Source organism: Pelophylax lessonae (genome assembly GCF_965119305.1).
Source record: "Pelophylax lessonae genome assembly, chromosome: 4".
In the NCBI taxonomy this organism is placed as follows: domain Eukaryota; kingdom Metazoa; phylum Chordata; class Amphibia; order Anura; family Ranidae; genus Pelophylax; species Pelophylax lessonae.
Window position 1 is genome coordinate 143,508,214 of NC_138771.1, and position 18,623 is coordinate 143,526,836.

The 18,623-nt window shown below is 38.6% G+C and overlaps 1 protein-coding gene across 1 annotated transcript in view; it reads right to left on the reverse strand.

Annotated features, from left to right (window-relative positions):
- The window catches only part of MAPK8IP2 (mitogen-activated protein kinase 8 interacting protein 2), a 108,122-nt gene that overhangs the window by 42,387 nt on the left and 47,112 nt on the right, over positions 1–18,623 (reverse strand). The window contains exons 2-3 of the mRNA XM_082255280.1: positions 17,279–17,384; positions 3,745–3,993 (exon numbers count right to left, since the gene is read on the reverse strand). Coding sequence (XP_082111406.1) covers positions 3,745–3,993; positions 17,279–17,384 — 355 coding nt within the window. The remainder of the gene's footprint in view (positions 1–3,744; positions 3,994–17,278; positions 17,385–18,623) is intronic.

An 18,623-nucleotide genomic window follows, 5' to 3' on the forward strand; every position in this document is an offset into this window, starting at 1 on the left:
GGCAGCACCATCAGTGCCCACACTCAGTGCCCATAGTGCTGCCAGTCAGTGCTCATCAGTGCCTAGAAGAGCAGGCACTGATGGGCACTGACTGGCAGCACTATGGGCACTGATTGTGGGCATTGATGGGGGCACTGATGGCGGGCACTGATGGGGGGGCAATGTGTGTGTTTTTTTTACCTTCAGTAATCAGGGCACTGGTGATCAGTGCCCTGATTACATTTGTCTGTGTCCCCAGCGGCTGTTGGCTCCCCCTCCTTCCTCACACTGCAGTGTCTGTGTGAGGAAGGAGTGCCGGCGATGAGAGATGATCTCATATGTTTACATATGAGATCATCTCTCATTGGACGGCTTGATCACGTGGTGAATGGCCGCTGTGATTGGCCATTCACCACGATCTGTGATCGGCCGTGTCCAAGGGACACGGCCGACACAGATTCTCCCCGATGCGCGCTCGCGGGAGCGCGCGGGGGGGCGTGTCACTGGAGGCCGTTTAAAAACGGCCTCCCGAAAATTCGAGTCCGCGCTGCAGCCGTATATAGGCTGTAGCGCGGATGGGAGGGGGTTAACATTTAAAATATAAAAAAAAGAGAGAAAACTACTTTATGAGCAGGTGAAAGGACTTACCTTTGTTCTGCTTATAGGTAGTGACGAGTCAAATGCTCAGGGTTTGGATTCAGGGAACATTCACAAACGTAAAGGTTTTGGTGAAAAATTTGAACCCCTTTAAAGTCAATGTTAGAAAACAGTACTAGCCATTTCTAGGCTAATAGACAAGGGATTGTGAATTTAAACAGGGGAACTGGAAACTGAGCTGAGGAACATGTTCCAAAGCACAATATTTTATTAAAATTTAGTTTGATGGGAAGCAGCAATTTTAATAATGCATAAAGGATAAATAAAAATGCAAACTTCCTTTAAATAACATGCCAGAGGAATCCCCTTACCTGTCTATGAAGTGGCACATCTGTACAATGTATGATGCATACAACCTTTAGGCTGGGTTCACACCTGAAACGGATGTGACTGACAGCAGGGGTCTGGTGCGTCCCTGTTCTCAGTTTCAGGGATGAATCATGGCCAAATTTTTGCCTGAATTCGGGCCTGAAACAGAGCCAAAGGCGCACAGGACCCCTGTGCAATCCACTTTGCAGCCGCCCTCGAGATGTGTGAACCGGCTCCATTAAAAGCCAGTCACAATCTCCTGTCATGTGAATTGGGGGGAAACCCGCATCCAATTCGCATAAGTGTAAACCCAGCCTTAAAGTAAAATTTACATTTACAAAGAAAAAAAACGGCTGTTTTATTCTGTTTGTAAATATGGAACCTCACGCAAAAAGGAAAAAATTGACATATGGTTCCCTCTATAAAATACAAAGCGGGTCCTTATTCAAGCATGGAGCTTGGCTGGCTAGAAAAGTGGGAAAGGAGGTAGACAATTGTGCGCCCTTCCCATCCTGAACCATACTGAGCCAAATGCACTCAGCACAGGGAGGGTCCCTTGTCAGGGGCATCCTTCTAGTAGAGCACTTTGTCCTCATTTTGATGAGGACAAGGTCCCTTTCCCACAATCCTGGCCTGGGGGTTGTGGGGAGCTTATTGGAATTCCAAAGCTGCCTTTAAAAATGAATACCCTATACTTGTCAATGACATCCCCGGGGATACCTCACCCCATTGTTTACATTCTGCATCTGGGAACAGGAGCAGTCATTTGTGGCAAGAAGACATCAGGAGTGGCGTTGTACATCATGCTTGACAAGGATCTGCATTTCTGAACGCTGTGATTGACAATGGATTTAAATTGTGGGATATAGGGGTGTTTAAATTTTTGGGTGTTTTATTTTAATTAAAGGACTTGTCAAAAAGCGTTTGTCTTATTTTCCATTTACATTTTTTTCTGTGAATGAATGTGTAGGGGTACTCATTACTTATTCACGTAGTAAGAGTTACAAAGGAATGTTCAAGTAGCAATGGGTATGTAGGAATCACAGACTGAGAGCTGAATTGACTGGGCAGGTACAAATCATTGGTTGTTAGGATGCTACCGGCTCCCTTACAACCAAATGACCTGAGCAGGAAGCTATCATATTTAGCAGTGGTAGTAATACCGCTGAAAGATGTTTCACTTCCTGCTGCAACCAGAAGTTCAGCCTACGTAAAAGTGCTACAACAAAATACTCTGTAACAATATTGTTACACTGCATTTATAAATGCAGAGAAAAACAGCAGTAACACAGTTCAATCACACAGCAGCCACTTTAGCGCTCCTGTAACACAGACTGGAATCTTGCTGTCAAAGTCACTACTGGAACCCAATGGTTACACTTGCCAGAGTGGGTACAGCAAGGGTAATGCATGGAGCATTCTAGGTATACCCCAGCTACTTTACAAGAAAGGATTTCTTTACTGAAATATGTGAACATGTTACAATAACAGGATCAACACCCCAGTTTTAAAGGGCTGTCCTTAATGCCCATGGTCTTAAATAAGTCTGTGTATTTATATTACTGCTATTATTGCTACCAGTCTTATATGCTGCTGCTAAATTATTTCTGCTACTTTGCTATAGCAAACTTTAAGTAGTATTGTAAGATTATATATTCTAAATAGCACTACCTATTTTTATCAGGTCATCTTGTGAAACTAAATCTCAACTGCAGTCAAAACCTTTTGTCTTTATTTTTAACTAAAGTGGGAAAGTGTTTGATCCTGCTGCCAGGTTTGTTTTTCTATGTACCCATTTGGAGATTTCTCCTCATTTCCTTGACCAGTGACTTCCAACGCAATGCTTTGAGCTGAACTTCCTCTTTTCATCTCTGAGTGCATTATAGTCCTTCGGAGAATCCACCAGGGGAATGACAGTGTCACTGGCTCCATACTGGATTCTCCATAAGAGCAGGTTTTTAAGGAATACCACTTCAAATGTAAATAATGACACGGTGATCTCATGCTGTTAACATTAAGTGATATGAATAAAATTGACTATAGTTAAAAAATGGTAACTGCTAGTATAACATTAATTGAGCTGAAATGACATCTTTTGGGAACAGAACTTCACCAATAGTCACCATATGGAGGAATGGTTTATTTTTTTAAAGAGAGAAAACATCTTTATCTACCTGACTCCATTATACTAAAACAGGCCTGTACAGCATGGATTCGTTTTAGAACAGTCATTATTTATAAGAAATGTTTTAAATAAATCAACTCCCTTGAATATATTAATTCCCTAATATCGCAGAGGCAATTAACCAGCTTGTCCCTTTTAGTGGAAAAACTGGAAGACCCTTTTTGTAGATGAGCCATTCTGAAACGTGGAAATGTCTTTTTTTTTTTTTTTTAGATCCCTGCTAATCTGCTGGTTGATTCTTACTTAAATGGCTTGAAGCACTTGTATTGGCTTCTTTTTGTTAAGCATAAAGCCAAAATTGTTTCTGCGACAGCCAGTTTTTGCACCAAGAAAATACCAGCAACGAAACCCTGGGAATTTAAAAGTGCTAGAACTCTGTTAATTTGCTTTTATTTAGAACCAGTATTATGAAAAACAGACTAAACATACACTAGAATTGCAATCCCAAAATAAATCTGGATACTATACAGGATTTACAGTTCATATGTAGTGTCAATATGCAGTATATTATAATCCTAACATCTAAATGTAAAGACACTGCTAACCATATCCATATGTCTTCCTGGCTTTATTATAACCTTTTGATCCTATACATCACATATTTGTAACCTCACCTGGGTTCTAGGGGCACTAAGTCTCAGAGTGCATGGCCTGTTTTTCAGTAAATCTTCAGGTGGAAGAGGTGAAGGACTTGGTGAAGGAGGCGACTCATCTTGTTTGATGTCTTCTTGAGGCTGGTGTTCCTCCTCTTCTTCCTCTTCCTCTTCATCTTCTTCCTCATCAATCATTTCAAATTCCTGGAAATCCTCCTGAAAGGTGCAGATAGCACGGGAGGGATCGCATCTTCCAAATCCAAGTCCTTCCTATAAGGAGAAAAATGGTTGCAGTAACGGCATTCACCTTTTAAGCTGAATAAACCAAAGAAGAATAGTAGCAATTCAAAAATGAAAAGGGAACTTTTGCAAAATGCTCATAGCTAATTAGACTCTGATTAAATGGATGCTTTAACATTGTAAACCAAAACATATTTAACATAAAGCAGTTAAAGTGTTTATAAACCCTAGATCTGATTATTCTTCAGTATGTTTAGCATACCGTTTTATACCGTTTTCTTAAGCAAATTATTTTTGTGAATCAATTGCTAGCTTTCTTTACTGGGGATCCTGCCAGTAAGAGCATTGTCTGTTTCAAGCTGACAACACTAAGTCAGTGCCTTACATCACTGTCGGCATTCTGTGCAACTTCCTTCTGTTGGCCATTGGGCTGGCTATTTGATAGATCAGATAGGCAACCCATCAGCCAACTGAAGCAGCTTGCATGGCAAGCTTATCTTTGTCAGCTTGCAACTGGAAGTGTTGTTACTGGTTTGATCTTTTGCAACAGATTCACAAAAATGATTTAGTTTTATTAAACTGCATACAGTAATACATGATGCCAACCATACTAAAATAGAGTTAGGGTTTACACACACAAACTCCGTACTCATTTTTACAATTCTTTAACAACATTCAGAAGATATTGTAAGCCACACTGTATTAATCAACAAAAGAATGCCCACAAAGGTATGTAGGGGAGTATAAGTTCTAGGGAGAACAGAGTAGCTGACATTATTACCACTTTATCAAGACATACCTGTCATTCCCCATGCTTAGCCTTAAAATGTATATTTACTTATACATTTATGACAAACTGCCAACCATCTTGGGATTACTGTGTTCCATGGAAAGTAACACACAAATGAATAGTAATTTCCAATCAGAAAGCTCAAACATAAGTGTATCGGTCCCAGTGAGGAAGCTTGTGTATAGGTCCAGATGATAAACAAGACAAAGCATCATGGCCCAAATATGGCAACAATTCCTATAAGGAAAAGTTGAATGTGGGGTAGTTATGGCTTAGATATGCATGCTGTTACTATAAATGTTTTGATATTTAAAAAATCAGACTTTTCTCTAGAATGATATAATCTTACAGCAGTGTTGTACCCCATTTACTATAATACAAGGATAATACTCAATGTGTTATGTATATAATTTAAAACCCGTGGAAATTTAAAAAGAAATCTCACATTTTCATTTGTTTTATTGAATGCTCCTTTGAATACCGCTTGCCCATAAATATACTTTGTAAAAGAAAACTTAATAGTTACTAATTGCAATTGTATTTACCATACCTCGGAGAACTGTGGCATACACCACAATTTTCCATTCCTAAAAATCAAAAAATCTTCCCAGAGGAAAATAGTTGTGGGGCAATCACTTAACAGCCAGTACTGTTCCTGGAAATGAAGGACAATTATCAAGTATGCAAATGTGTTCCTGGAGATAGTGCTTCTAAGGAGTCTTTGACATGAATCACCCAAAATTCTGGCTGCACTCACTTTAATGGTTTTATTTTAGACCAACCCCTTGCTAACAGTATTCTCTTTGGTTGCCAGTACTATCAGTCAGAAAAATATGCCAGTTGGGATTCCTCCAGTTTTTTGGTAGAAGACATCTAGAATCTTTTCTATAACCTTGCTACATCCTATTGTATGCTATCCTCCCTAATCTATATATACAGTATTTAAAGCTGATGAAATTCCCTCTTCACTGGGGATTCTGCCAGTGTTTCCTTTGAATGCTCAGTGTGAGTCCTGATCTGAGCTATTGGCCTCAAACAGCTGGTCCCAATACACGAAGATTCACAGCCCTGACAGGTTGCCCACAGGGCTGGTGGATTTCAGACCATTCACAATGTGTATTATAAAAAGAGATTAAATGTAGTAGGAAATCACATGCTTGACATGTTGGGGCCCCAGCACATACACATGCTGTTCATTTATCAGTGTCAAGACCATGGCAGAGGTTTTCTTTTTTTCAGTAAAAGTAGTATATCCACATCCTTAACCTCCCTGGCGGTATGATTCTGTCAGGAATAACATACCAAAAGCGGTACAATTCTTTTCATGGAAATTTGACATTATGTATTATAGGCCTACAATTCTTAGTAATTACTGACTTAAATCTGACCAAAACAAGACTCTAGTAGACATCCCAGATGTGATAAATTTAAAACACAAACGCATGAATTATAATCGAATCAATAATATAATTTTATTATATAATATATAATATATATAATAAAATTATATTATTGATTAGATTATAATTCATGCGTTATATATTATATATATATATATGTGTGTATATATATATGTGTGTCTATATATATATATATATATATATATATATATATATAATATATATATAACGCATGAATTATGATCGAATCAATAATATAATTTTATATATATATATATATGTGTATATAGGTATTTATATATATATATGTGTGTGTGTGTGTGCGCATATATATATATATATATATATATATATATATATATACCTATATACACATATATATATATATATAAATATATGCATATATATATATATATATATATACATATATATATATGCATATATATATATATGCATATATATATATATATATATATATATATGCATATAATATATATATATATGCATATATATATATATATATATATATATGCATATATATATATATATATATATGCATATATATATGCATATAATATATATAATATAAAATGTGTACTGTGTTTGTGTTTTGTGCAACTTTTTTTTTTGAATTTCCCTCCCTAGTTCCGCTCCCATGCAGCATTGCTGCTGCAGGGAACGGAACTAGGAAGTGATCACACCGACGGAGACCGACGGAGAGGGACGGGGATCTCGGCTGGCGGTCACAGCAATGAGAGATCATCGCTGGATCGCCAGGAGAAGGTAAGAGAACACCGCTGCGCTATCTGCACATCCACCCCGAGCGTGGTTACCGCTCCTGATATGAAAAATCAACCCCGAGTCACGCTCGGGATTACCGCCAGGGAGGTTAAGACTAGTACACACGATGGGAAAATCAGAAGCAAAATACTGCTTTTGGAGCGATTGTATGATAATCTGATCCTTAGTACACAGCTTTCAAGAGTTGATCATGACAGTTCATGCAAAATTATCCGAAGGGACAAACACGAACATTTTTCTTGTACAAAATAAGATTGTACGATTTTTGTTAAATCAGTACAGTATCTGTCCAAAAATAAATTGGAAGACCAAGACCAGGCATGCTCGGAAAATGTACATTTTCTGCCAGTAACCACTCCTATTCATTGCCACTTCTACCCCTATAGTTCAAGTCAACATTGTACAATATATACAGTATTTGTTGGTAACTTAACTCACGGGATTCATTACATTATCTAGTACCTTTTCCCTCGGATTTTCTATCAGCTCATCTACATTCTCCCCAGTACTCACATTTGAGTGTCTTCTTCCTTTCCCAGTCAGCCCCTACTTTATCTTCTCCACCCCCCCCCCCCATATTCCATGGTCAGGGCCTCTCTTCCACCCAATCCCCCCCCCCCCCCATGATGAACAAGTTCCCCTCTTCAATGCCCCACTAGTCCACAAATAGTTACTTCTCTTCCTAGATTTACTCCCTCTGGTCTATCAGCTATCGATATACCTCACCTTTCTTCCCTCATGGTCCATAATTGGATCCTGCATGTGTTTGGATAGAAGGAAATGTATGTGTGAATGTGCATATGAAAGTATAAAAGAATGTCAGCTGCACTCCACTTAGCTCTTGCAGTATTTTTAATAATCAATAAATTGACTGTGTACAGCGATATCTCCACCCAAAAACCAGCCTTCCTTGAAACGTTTCACAACTCCTGGCTTGCTCACAAGGATAGGAGTGGCAAAACATGTCAGGAAAGGCTGATTTTTAATGGAGATATCACTGTATGCAGTAAATTTTTTGATTATTAGAAAATACTAAAGCTAAGTGGAGTGCGGCTGACATTCTTTTATGTTCTCAATGGAGAGTGGAGACGGACTACTATGGCTGGCACCTGGCTTGTCCATGTACAAGAGAGGCCAGTTATGGGTCTGTGTGCTTCTATGCACATGAAAGGTTTGGGGTTGGTCATAGTTTAGTAATGATAAGCATCATTATTCTTTTCAAAGGTTTCCAATTTGAATTATCATTTTAACACTCATGACTTAAAAACCCAAAAGTGATCAGATATTTCAATCAGTGTCCATTTATTTGTCACTTATGCTCAGCTGCTCTGGTGATTATTGCGATCTTCTGTTTCTCTGGTAGTCTTCTTCTGGAGGTCTCCTTAAGCTGGCCATACACTGTAAGATTTCTCTCATTCAGCCTCATGTGCTGAACAAGAGAAATCTATCAATTCCTGTTTGGATTGGATGGAGGAATCCCCCCTGACAGCTATTGTATTCTGGTTGGCACCTGCAGCTTTCAGAATACCTGAACACTGACTGCAAATCTGATTGGATGCAGCCACTACTCAGTTGCCAATTTTTCGGCCTGGCTTCTTCATTTTTCTGATCAAAGGATGTCAGGCGGGAGAATGCCAACAGGGTCACCCATGGATTGAATTTTGATGAACCTCCTGAAATTCAATCCGTGTATAGCCAGCATTAGTATGATACATGCTGTGGCTAATTTTGCAATTTTTGTACTGCATATGTGCTACATTAGAAAATGATGCATAATCTACTGTATTAGGTAGAAATAAAGGCAAAACCTTTTTTTCATTTTGGATAGAGTTAGGATGAGTTATAATTCCTGTCATTTTTTTTCTTTATTTTTCAGTTTTTGGCATTTGTGTACCATTGGGGAGATTTCCCTTCACTTTCTGCCACTTAACCAAACTAGGAAGTAAGAGGAAATCCCTGCAACTTAAAGGAATGCCATAGGGACCTCCCCCAGATCACCATGTCCTCATTGGAAGATGTCTCCTTTTACTTTTCTGGCAACAACCCAAGATTTAGAATTTTCTTTACTTTCACTTCCAAGTATAATGGTAACAGGACAAATAGATAGGGTGCATCTCCCTAACAGGGACACAGACAGCAATAACCTAATAGGTGTGAATAAATTCTTTATTGAAAGGAATTTTCAATAATTTTCATTGTGCAAGGAATTGTCTGAAACAGTTTGCACCAGTTAAATTATACTGTGTTAAGCTTTAGTTGACAAATCTCCATTAAACCAATTCTATGTAGTCATATGGTGGTTCTCCATCAATCACGACATTTAACCATTAGCACTCAGAACTACTTAGTAACCACTGAATAAAACCCTTCAACTGGAATTATCAGAGAAATGCCATCTGCTGATGGTAGTTGATGTGCTGATGAAAGCAGAAGAAGACTGTGGGTAAAGCAGTTAAAAAAATGAGAAGTGCAGCAATCAGCAAAGAGATTTAAAGGACCAGTAAAGTATTACAGAGCGAGTGATGACATTTACAAACATATATGAATGGCTGCCTATGTAAGAGATGACAACATCTACTGAGTGTGAGGTCTGATCACAGCAAGGAATGATACCGCATACAACATTATGAACTTTGCATGCAAAGTATGGGGATTTTCTCGCAAGCACATTGGATAATCTTTTCAACTCATCCCATACCTAGTGTCAGATTTGCCATGTCACATCTGACACAAGGTATGCATCTACCGCAACTATTATTTCAACCATTCCTATCACCTTAAAAAATGCATTTTGAGCAGTCATTTCACTTGCTCTGTGTAATTAAGTCAATCAAAGGTAAAATATCCATAAAAACTGTTAGATATAGTATTTGGCAATAACATTACAGCCGTGGCCAAAAGTTTTGAGAATGACACAATTCATTTTCACAAAGTCTACTGCCTCACTTTTTATTGTAACAATTAGCATGTACTCCAGAATGCTATGAAGAGTGATCAGATGAATTGCATTTAATTGTAAAGTCCCTCTTTCCCATGAAAATGAACTTAATCCCATAAAAAAACATTTCCACTGCATTTGTGAAGAAGGTTTTAGGGCGCCCAACAAAGTCCAGCAAGCGCTAGTACTGTCTCCTACAGTTGATTCAGCTGCAGGATTGAGGTACCACCAGTGCAGAGCTTGCTCAGGAATGGCAGCAGGCAGGTGTGGATGCATCTGCACGAACAGTGAGGTGAAGACTTTTGGAGGATGGTTTGTTGTCAAGAAGGGCAGCAAAGAAGTCACTTCTCCCCAGGAAAAACATCAGGGACAGACATTCTGCAAAAGGGACAGGGATTGGACTGCTGAGGACTGGGGTAAAGTAATTTTCTCTGATAAATGCACTTTCGGATTGTTTAGGGCATCCATACAAAAGCTTGTGCGTAGAAGAAAAGGTGAGTGCTACAGTCAGTCCTGTTTCATGCCAACATTAAAGCATTCTGAGACCATTCATGCGTGGGGTTGCTTCTCGGCCAAGGGAGTGGGCTTACTCACAATTTACTCACCCACAATAACTTTGTGGCTTGGGGAAAAAAAACATCAAAATGTTGGGTCCATGGCCAGGAAACTCCCTAGACCTTAATCCCATTAAGAACCTGTGGTAAATCTTCAAAAAGAGGATGAAAAAAAAAATCCTACTAATTCTGACCAACTCCAAGCATTCATTATGCAAGAAAGGGATGCCATCAGTCAGGATGTGGCCCAGAAGTTGATTGACAGCATGCCAAGGTAAATTGCAGAGGTATTAAAAAAAGAAGAGTCAACACTGCAAATATTGACTCTTTGCATAAACTTAATAAAAAGCCTTTGACACTTATGAAATGCTTGTAATTATACTTAAGTATACCAAAGTAACATCCGACAAAAAGATCTAAAAACACTGAAGCAGCAGATTTTGTTAAAATAATATTTGTGTCATTCTCCAAACTTTTTCCCATGGCTGTACATCTTTAGCTATTTATGAATAGCATATACCTGATGAAACTAAAGCCTCGTACACACGCACAGATTGTTGGCCAACCGATCGGCCGTCTTTTGTCCAGTGTTGTTTGTTGGTTGAAATGTGCTCTAGACTTGCACTGGACTTTTGTTGGCCAACAAAAACCAACTTCAGAAGAGATGTCATGTGATGGTTGACTTTCAGTGTGTTTTTTCTTCTCTGAGCATTCCCAGTCTTGCTCATCTGATTTTTGTCTGCCGAAATCTGTACTGACTGAGGAACAATCGGCTGTTCTTTGTTGGCCAACAAAAATTTTATATCATGCACACCAGATTTTTTTTCGGCCGAAAATTCGCAGTTGGTTGTCGGAAGCATCATACTAACAAGCCTACAATCGGCAGTTGGGACGTTGGCCGACAATTTACGGCCAACAATCTGTGCGTGTGTACGGGGCTTTAGTGGGAAACAGAATAGAAAGGTAAAAGTTGAAATCTGGACAAAGTGATTTTTTAAAAGAAAATAACCAATAAAGAAGTCTGTAACGTGTGGCTACTACTGCATTACGGAACACTTTTACTTTCATTCAGCTCAGCACAGAAAGCTCTGAACAGATTCAGCTGTAATGCACATTGGGTACCTACTCAGTATCTCTTTCATTCAGAAAATTCTGTATCTTGCATTCTTTTCACAGAATAAATAGCGTTCTGTGATTGGGGGAGATGAGATCATGGCATTCGTCTGGACCTCCTTCATTCACAGAACACATTGTATTCTGGGAAAAGAATGCTAAATATTTTCTGAATGAAAGAGATGCCAAACAAGCAACCCACTATGATTTGTGTATACAGCCGTGTCTGTAATTTTCAGTACTGTACTGTACAAGCTGAATGAAAGTAAACATTTTCTCTAACACATTGGCAGCCACACAGGAGACATCACTAGTGGTAATTTATTGTTACAGTGGAAATGTCCTTTTTGGCCATTTGGTATTAAGTGTACGTAAATCCTAACAATTACCTTCTCTTATTTTCTTTCTTTTGATCTATTAGAAAAATTGATAAAAGTGTTTCAAATACCGGTTGATCCTGCCTAAAATCTAGTTACATAGACTGAATGAAAATGACCTTAAAGTAAATACCTTTACACCAAGTTCACAGCATGGACTACTTCTGTATTTATACATTTTGATCATATATCCCCCCTTATCTCCTCTTGTCAAGAGCGAATAAATTCAGTATAGCTAATTGTTTCTTATAGTTGAGCTCCTTCATGCCTCTTATCAGTTTGGTTTCCCATCTATTCACTTTCTCCAGTTGCCCATGTGAGCTAATATCTGTCTGCCTCTGCCGATGGTTATCAGTCAGTATTGCTGCTAGTTCTCTCTGCAAACTACAGAACATTCCCTCTGCTCTATAATATAGGAAGAGAGAGTTCTGTAGTCCTAAAACACTTCCTGTTCTAAAGTGACAAGGCTGGTGCCTTATAAATACAGTGGGGAAAGTGAACATTGTCACCCTAGGACAGGGAATGTGTTTCTAGCAAGATTGCTAGGTTAAAATATAGGCAAAAGAAGTCTGAAAAAGGAAAATAATACAGCCAGCACAAGGACTGCTGAATGGCAATATATTAAAGCCCGGTTGAACCTTCTGTACCTATTAAGGTAATGCAGTCGGGCATATGAAATAATAATTATGTCTTCTTTTAGTTTTTTCTATGCTATGTCCTGCAGAAAGGGTTACAACACTGGCAGTTCATTGGAGATTTGGATCAATGCTCTCAGAAAAAAAGCAGCAGTCGGGTCTACAGTGATCCAACATGCTCCCCACTGCTCCAATCAACAGCACTGATGTTGGACATAACCAATGTAAATAAAAAAGTATTATTGTTGCTAACTGCCAGCATGTTCATAATAATCTTTTTCCACTGAGAAATTATCAACTGTGTGCTTAAATGATGCCCAATGTGAACAAATTGCAATTGGCTTATAATGAAGAATTCTTCAATTGTGGGGTAAATGATGACTAGACATTTAAGACCTTAATTCTGCAGTTATTTGTGTATTGTCACTTTCCTGACATTCAATCTATTTTTTTTTTCATATATATATTGAGATGTCGGCTGCAAAAGTTAACTTCACATTTTCTATCATAGCATTTCAAATCCTTTAATCACTGCTTGTGATAAGCTGATTAAAGTAATCTGCTCAAGCAAAAAATTGATTCTGATATTCTGAAGAAAAGAACTTGAAGCTAATTAATTTAAAAGTGCACTAGCTGAGCCGGATAAACTAGGACTACAGTAATTACTTGTAGCTTCGAACATCTGATAACTGCATGTAAGTATGTAGATGACCTTGACAATTAGTAATTGTATATAGCCGAAAATAACACTGAAATGTAGGAAACATCTGAGGACAAGTCAATGGAAATCCCCCTATCCATAGCTAGGAGTTCATTAGTAGTATACAGTAGAATACAGTTGTTGACTATACACACTGACAGTTTTTTAATGAGTCGGCAACAATGCTTTTTTTTATGATAATAAAAATTGAAACCGTTTCCAAAAACATGTTCTGAGTTTAGTCTGATATCTCTCAATATCAGGATGTCACTAAATATTGAAGTTTGAGGTGCACTTCACTTTATAGTTCTGACTTGGATAAAGGGGAAGGCCACCAAAAAAATTGAATTTTTGACTTTACTCCATTACTCAGTGATTCAGGCCTATTCAATCAGGGGTCAGGTTCCTCCTTTCCCTGTCAAGGCGCACTCTACTAGGGCGCTTAGTGCCTCCTGGGCCTTCCGTCATCAAGCGTCAGTGACACAGGTTTTCAAGGAGGCCACCTGGTCATCGGTGCACATTTTTACAAAGTTTTATAAAGTAGATGTGTTGGCATCTGTGGATGCTTCCTTTGGCTGCAAGGTTTTGCAGGCTGCTGTTGAGAGGACCTGATCCTCTTTGAGGGTGTATTGTTTTCTTCAGGTGGGCTCCAGTTGTTTTGGTTGAGCCCCTGTTGCCTGGTTGGCTAATGTTTAGCCTTGGGAATTTTTTGCTGTTTCCCACCCCTCATGTTTAACACTGCTTTGGGACGTCCCAATGGTCAAGAATGACAGGAGCTGTGTCCGTCAATGAACGAAAGAGAAAATGGGATTTTTGACTTACCCTAAAATCCATTTCCCTGATGTTCATTGTGATGGTCACAGCACCCACCCCTCAGTTGAGGTATAATTCTCCTGACACTGCTTATAACAAAACTGAATGACTATAGCAGGGAGAGGGAGTATACCCCCTGGGACTGCCCATGGGTGTAGCCAGAAGTTTTTTCTGCCTATTTTCCCACTCCTGTAGAGGGCAGTATAACCCAATGGCCAAGAATGACAGGAGCTGTGTCCGTCAATGAATGAAAGAGAAAAAAGTATTCTTGTTTTGTTTTTTAATTGGGGTGGGGCAAGGCAGAGTTTGATCATCCATTACATCTTTTTGCTTCCCAAGGACTACCACCAGTATATCCCCTCTGGCATTGTTGAACATCCAAAAGATGGGTGGTAGATGATGCAGCCACTGTATTTCCTGCCAACCCCTCCTCAATGAATTTTCTATAGGAATGAATGGAGAATTCTATTAAGTAGGTGACTTTAGAAGACTGACAAAATTAGAAACTCTGCTTTGGCCATTCACAGCTGTGGGTGAAAGAGATTGTCCTGCCTGTTTTTCTGGACCCGCTGACTGGCTCCTGCTGTGTCCAATCACAGCAGGAGAGGGTCACCGGTGGTGGACATGCGCTCTCCAAACTAGGAAGTAGCAGAAGACGTACAAGTACATGATTGTGCCTGTAGGAGCCACCTCTCCGCAGTAAATGTACATGGGGCGGTCGGCAAGAGGTTAAATGCTGTGTTTTTCTACCGCTTTTAGGCTGTCAGCAGATCAGCCTCTAGTGCAGGGGTAGTCAAACTATGGCCCGCGGGCCGCAACCGGCCCGCCAGGGTACTGCACCCAGCCCGCTAGCCGAGATGGCTGGATCATTCATGTTGCTTGCTGGGCATGGCGGCAGCCATGGCTATCGCGGCACCGCGATCCTCCAAGACTCCATCGACATAGGGCTGACTGCCTGTCACTCACTGTGCAAGTGTGCAGGCCTCACACAGGACAGTGCTTTCAGCCAATGAAGTGCTGAGTGCCTCAACGTGATGTCATTTGTCCCCACCTACAAGAGAACAGAGGCGCCCACAGTCCCTGGCTGTCCCACACGGTGTGGTTTTGGAGAAGAGAAGGTAAGACAAGAGAAGAGATAGGGACGGGTGGACCAGTGTATAATTAGGAATCAGAATATCATTTATATCAGCAGTAAATATATAAGCAGAAGTATTAGAGTATTATATATTATAATTATTATTATTATATGACAATATTATATGTCAGCAGGAAAATATAATACATACAAAAGCAGCATTCTTGTGTGATCCCCAATATTATATATCAGTAAAGTGATATATAATATATTGTCTATATATATATATATATATATATATATATATATATATATATACTGCGCTATATAAATCCTTCATAATAATAATAATAATTTTGGGGATCACACAAGACTGAGATGCTTTTGTATATACAAATAAAATATGTGCATTGGAATTCGTTCATATTTTTTTCAAACTATACTCCAGCTCCCAACAGTCTGAGGGACAGTGAACTGGCCCCCTGTTTAAAAAGTTTGAGGACCCCTGCTCTAGTGGCTCTGATTTTTGGCCAAAATGCCGAAAAAAGAGAGCAACTGAGCATGTGCAGAGCAGGGTAAGACAGTGTATTACTGGATTTTAACCAGCATAGGCATGTATTGTTAATGTTGCAAAAAGAGGCAGCCTGAACTGATCTAGCAGAACTTAATTTTCTGAGAAAAGTTTCACTTTAAGAACTATTTTATATGCAATTTAAAGGGGTTGTAAAGTCAGAATGTTTTTTTTATGTTAATGCATTCTATGTATTAAGATAAAAAAAAACCTTCTGTGTGCAGAAGCCCCCCCCACCAAAACTTACCTGAGGTGAGGTCTCTCCTTGTCTGGCGATGTCCACGAGTGTCTCAGCCATCCGAGATTCTCCTTCCTGAATGGCAGAGACACAGCAGTGGCGCCATTGGCTCAATCAGGAGAGAGGGGGGTCAGGGCTGGGTCAGGGCTCCTCGTATGAAAGGACAAAGGGAGTGGTGACTCGGCTCGGGTGCCCCCATAGCAAGCTGCTTGGGGGAACTCAACAAGAGGGAGGAGCCAGGAGAGCAGAAGAGGGACCCGAGAAAAGGAGGATCCGGGCTGCTCTGTGCAAAACCAACCGCACAGAGGAGGTATGTATAACATGTTTAGTATTTTTGTAGGAAAAAAAAACGAGACTTTACAATCACTTTAAATAGTAACAATAGACACATTTTAAGTCCTAATTGGTCTAATATGAACATATATATATATATATATATATATACATATATATATATATATATATATATATATATATATATGTATATTAGTGATCGACCAATATCGTTTTTATATTGCCAACACCGATATTTTGGTCATCAGATATGTCGGCTATGGACTCCGGTACTGGGGTGATGCCTCTAGCTGCAGGCATCACTCCAGTACAGCACTTTCCCGAAATATCGGTGATATCGGCAACCTCAAGGGCCGATTCCGATATATCGGGGAAAGTGCATATCGGCCCCCGATATATCAGCATTGCCGATAATCGGTCGATCCCTAATATATATATATATAAAAATATATAGAGGTACTGTATATATTATATACACAGTATATATAATGTATATAGCCAGTAAATAAACATATATATATATATATATACTTACAAAATATTATGTTATTTTAGAAGCTAGTTCCCCCTTTGAGGATAGCTGCCTAACAAATAAAGACTCAGACATGAGGCTCTGTTCATTTATGTTCATTTACTTCCAAAGGAAGCCACAGACACATTTCGATAGATGCGTGTTCAGTCTATTGTCTGACAGGAAGCATATGCCTGTCATTATACACAAAGGAGGCAAAGTACTGCATAACAGACTGAACACAGGCATCAATGGTCCCAACGCTGTCACTTCCATTTCTAATCTGACACCTAGTCTATAAAAGGATAGAGCACAATACATGATAATAAAAAAATAAAAATAATAAATAAATAATGCAAAAAAAAAATAAAAAATAAAACTCGGCTTGAGTTAAAGATGTTTAAGAGGAATAATTTACAACATTTAATTTTGCAAAGTGTGATTACTTAATACATTAATGTTAATACTGTCACTGAGTAATTTCTTCATAATGCTCCATTATTACCTTGTCACAGTGATCTGAGTCATAGTTCAGTCCAATTCCACAGTCATCTGTAATTTCTGACAAATCTTCGTCATCAAATTCTTCCAAACTGATGTCTTGTGATGGCCTAATGTAAAAAACAGTGACAGCATGAAGAACCACAAACTAAAGTAAAATGGAAGTGGTGGATACAAGTACAAATGCACTTTGTACAAAATACTGTTGTTGCGGCACCAAACAGCGCTCTACTTACTACGTGTAAAAATACCCCCGATATATTGGTGTTTTATATTAAAAACTGGTGAAATGTGTAACTCATTTTTTTTAATTTGACCAATATTAGTCAGAAGGAAAATCACAATGGATCAGAAGGAAAATCACAATGGACAAGGAATAGCTATTTTTTTTATAATGAATACTTTCTGCATTTCTAAGTATTTGATAAAGAGTGATTAATCAACGCTGACCAATGAAAAACTAATACCCCAATTAATAGCTAAAAAGCCAGATAAGGGGACCAATGGCTGCCAACATAAAAGTGCATTCACCTAACACCATAAACAATTCAAAATTATATATAAATTATGCAGCGCCAAAGGATAAATAAATAAATAAATTCAATATACACAAAATGTGTCAATTAACAAAAATATAAATATCTGTAAATGATTAAATACATATAAAAATGTATCTCAATCAAAGTGCAAGTGCTCTTAATGTGATAAAAAAATTCCAGGTGATAAAAACTATATCGGTGAATAAAACAATAGTTATAATAAATGTTGTCACAATAGATGCTCGTGCAAATATAAGTCACGCATATGCATACACTAGTGTGAATTAGAAATAAGTGCACAAAATTTGCAGAGTCTTTCTTTTATTACTTTACTTGGGAATGGATAAAATAAATTGATACATATAAGAACAGAAATATCACGTCAAAGAAACGTACGCTAGAACATGTATGGAAGTAAGAATTAACAGCTACTGTAAATAACTTCAAATGTGGTATTACTATCAAAATAAATAAATTGTAAAATAATATAATCAACCATGGAAACAAGTAACTAAACAGGGTAATCCTTGAGCTGGTCATACCTGGCTCAGTTTTTTTTCGTTCAGCCAGCTAGCTAAACAAAAAAAGTTGAACCAATTTCCCCATCCACACATTTGAGGGCGATGCGTAAATCTTCTCCCCTCTTATTGTACTCTGATTGCGGAACTCCCCCGCTGTCAGAATACATTGATCAGCACAGCAATTTGCTGAATGTGCTGATGAAGCGAAAATATACCAACAAGCCGTTTGCAAAAAGCAGATCGATAGATCGACTTCCCATGAATGGGAATGGCTATCTATATACCAGTC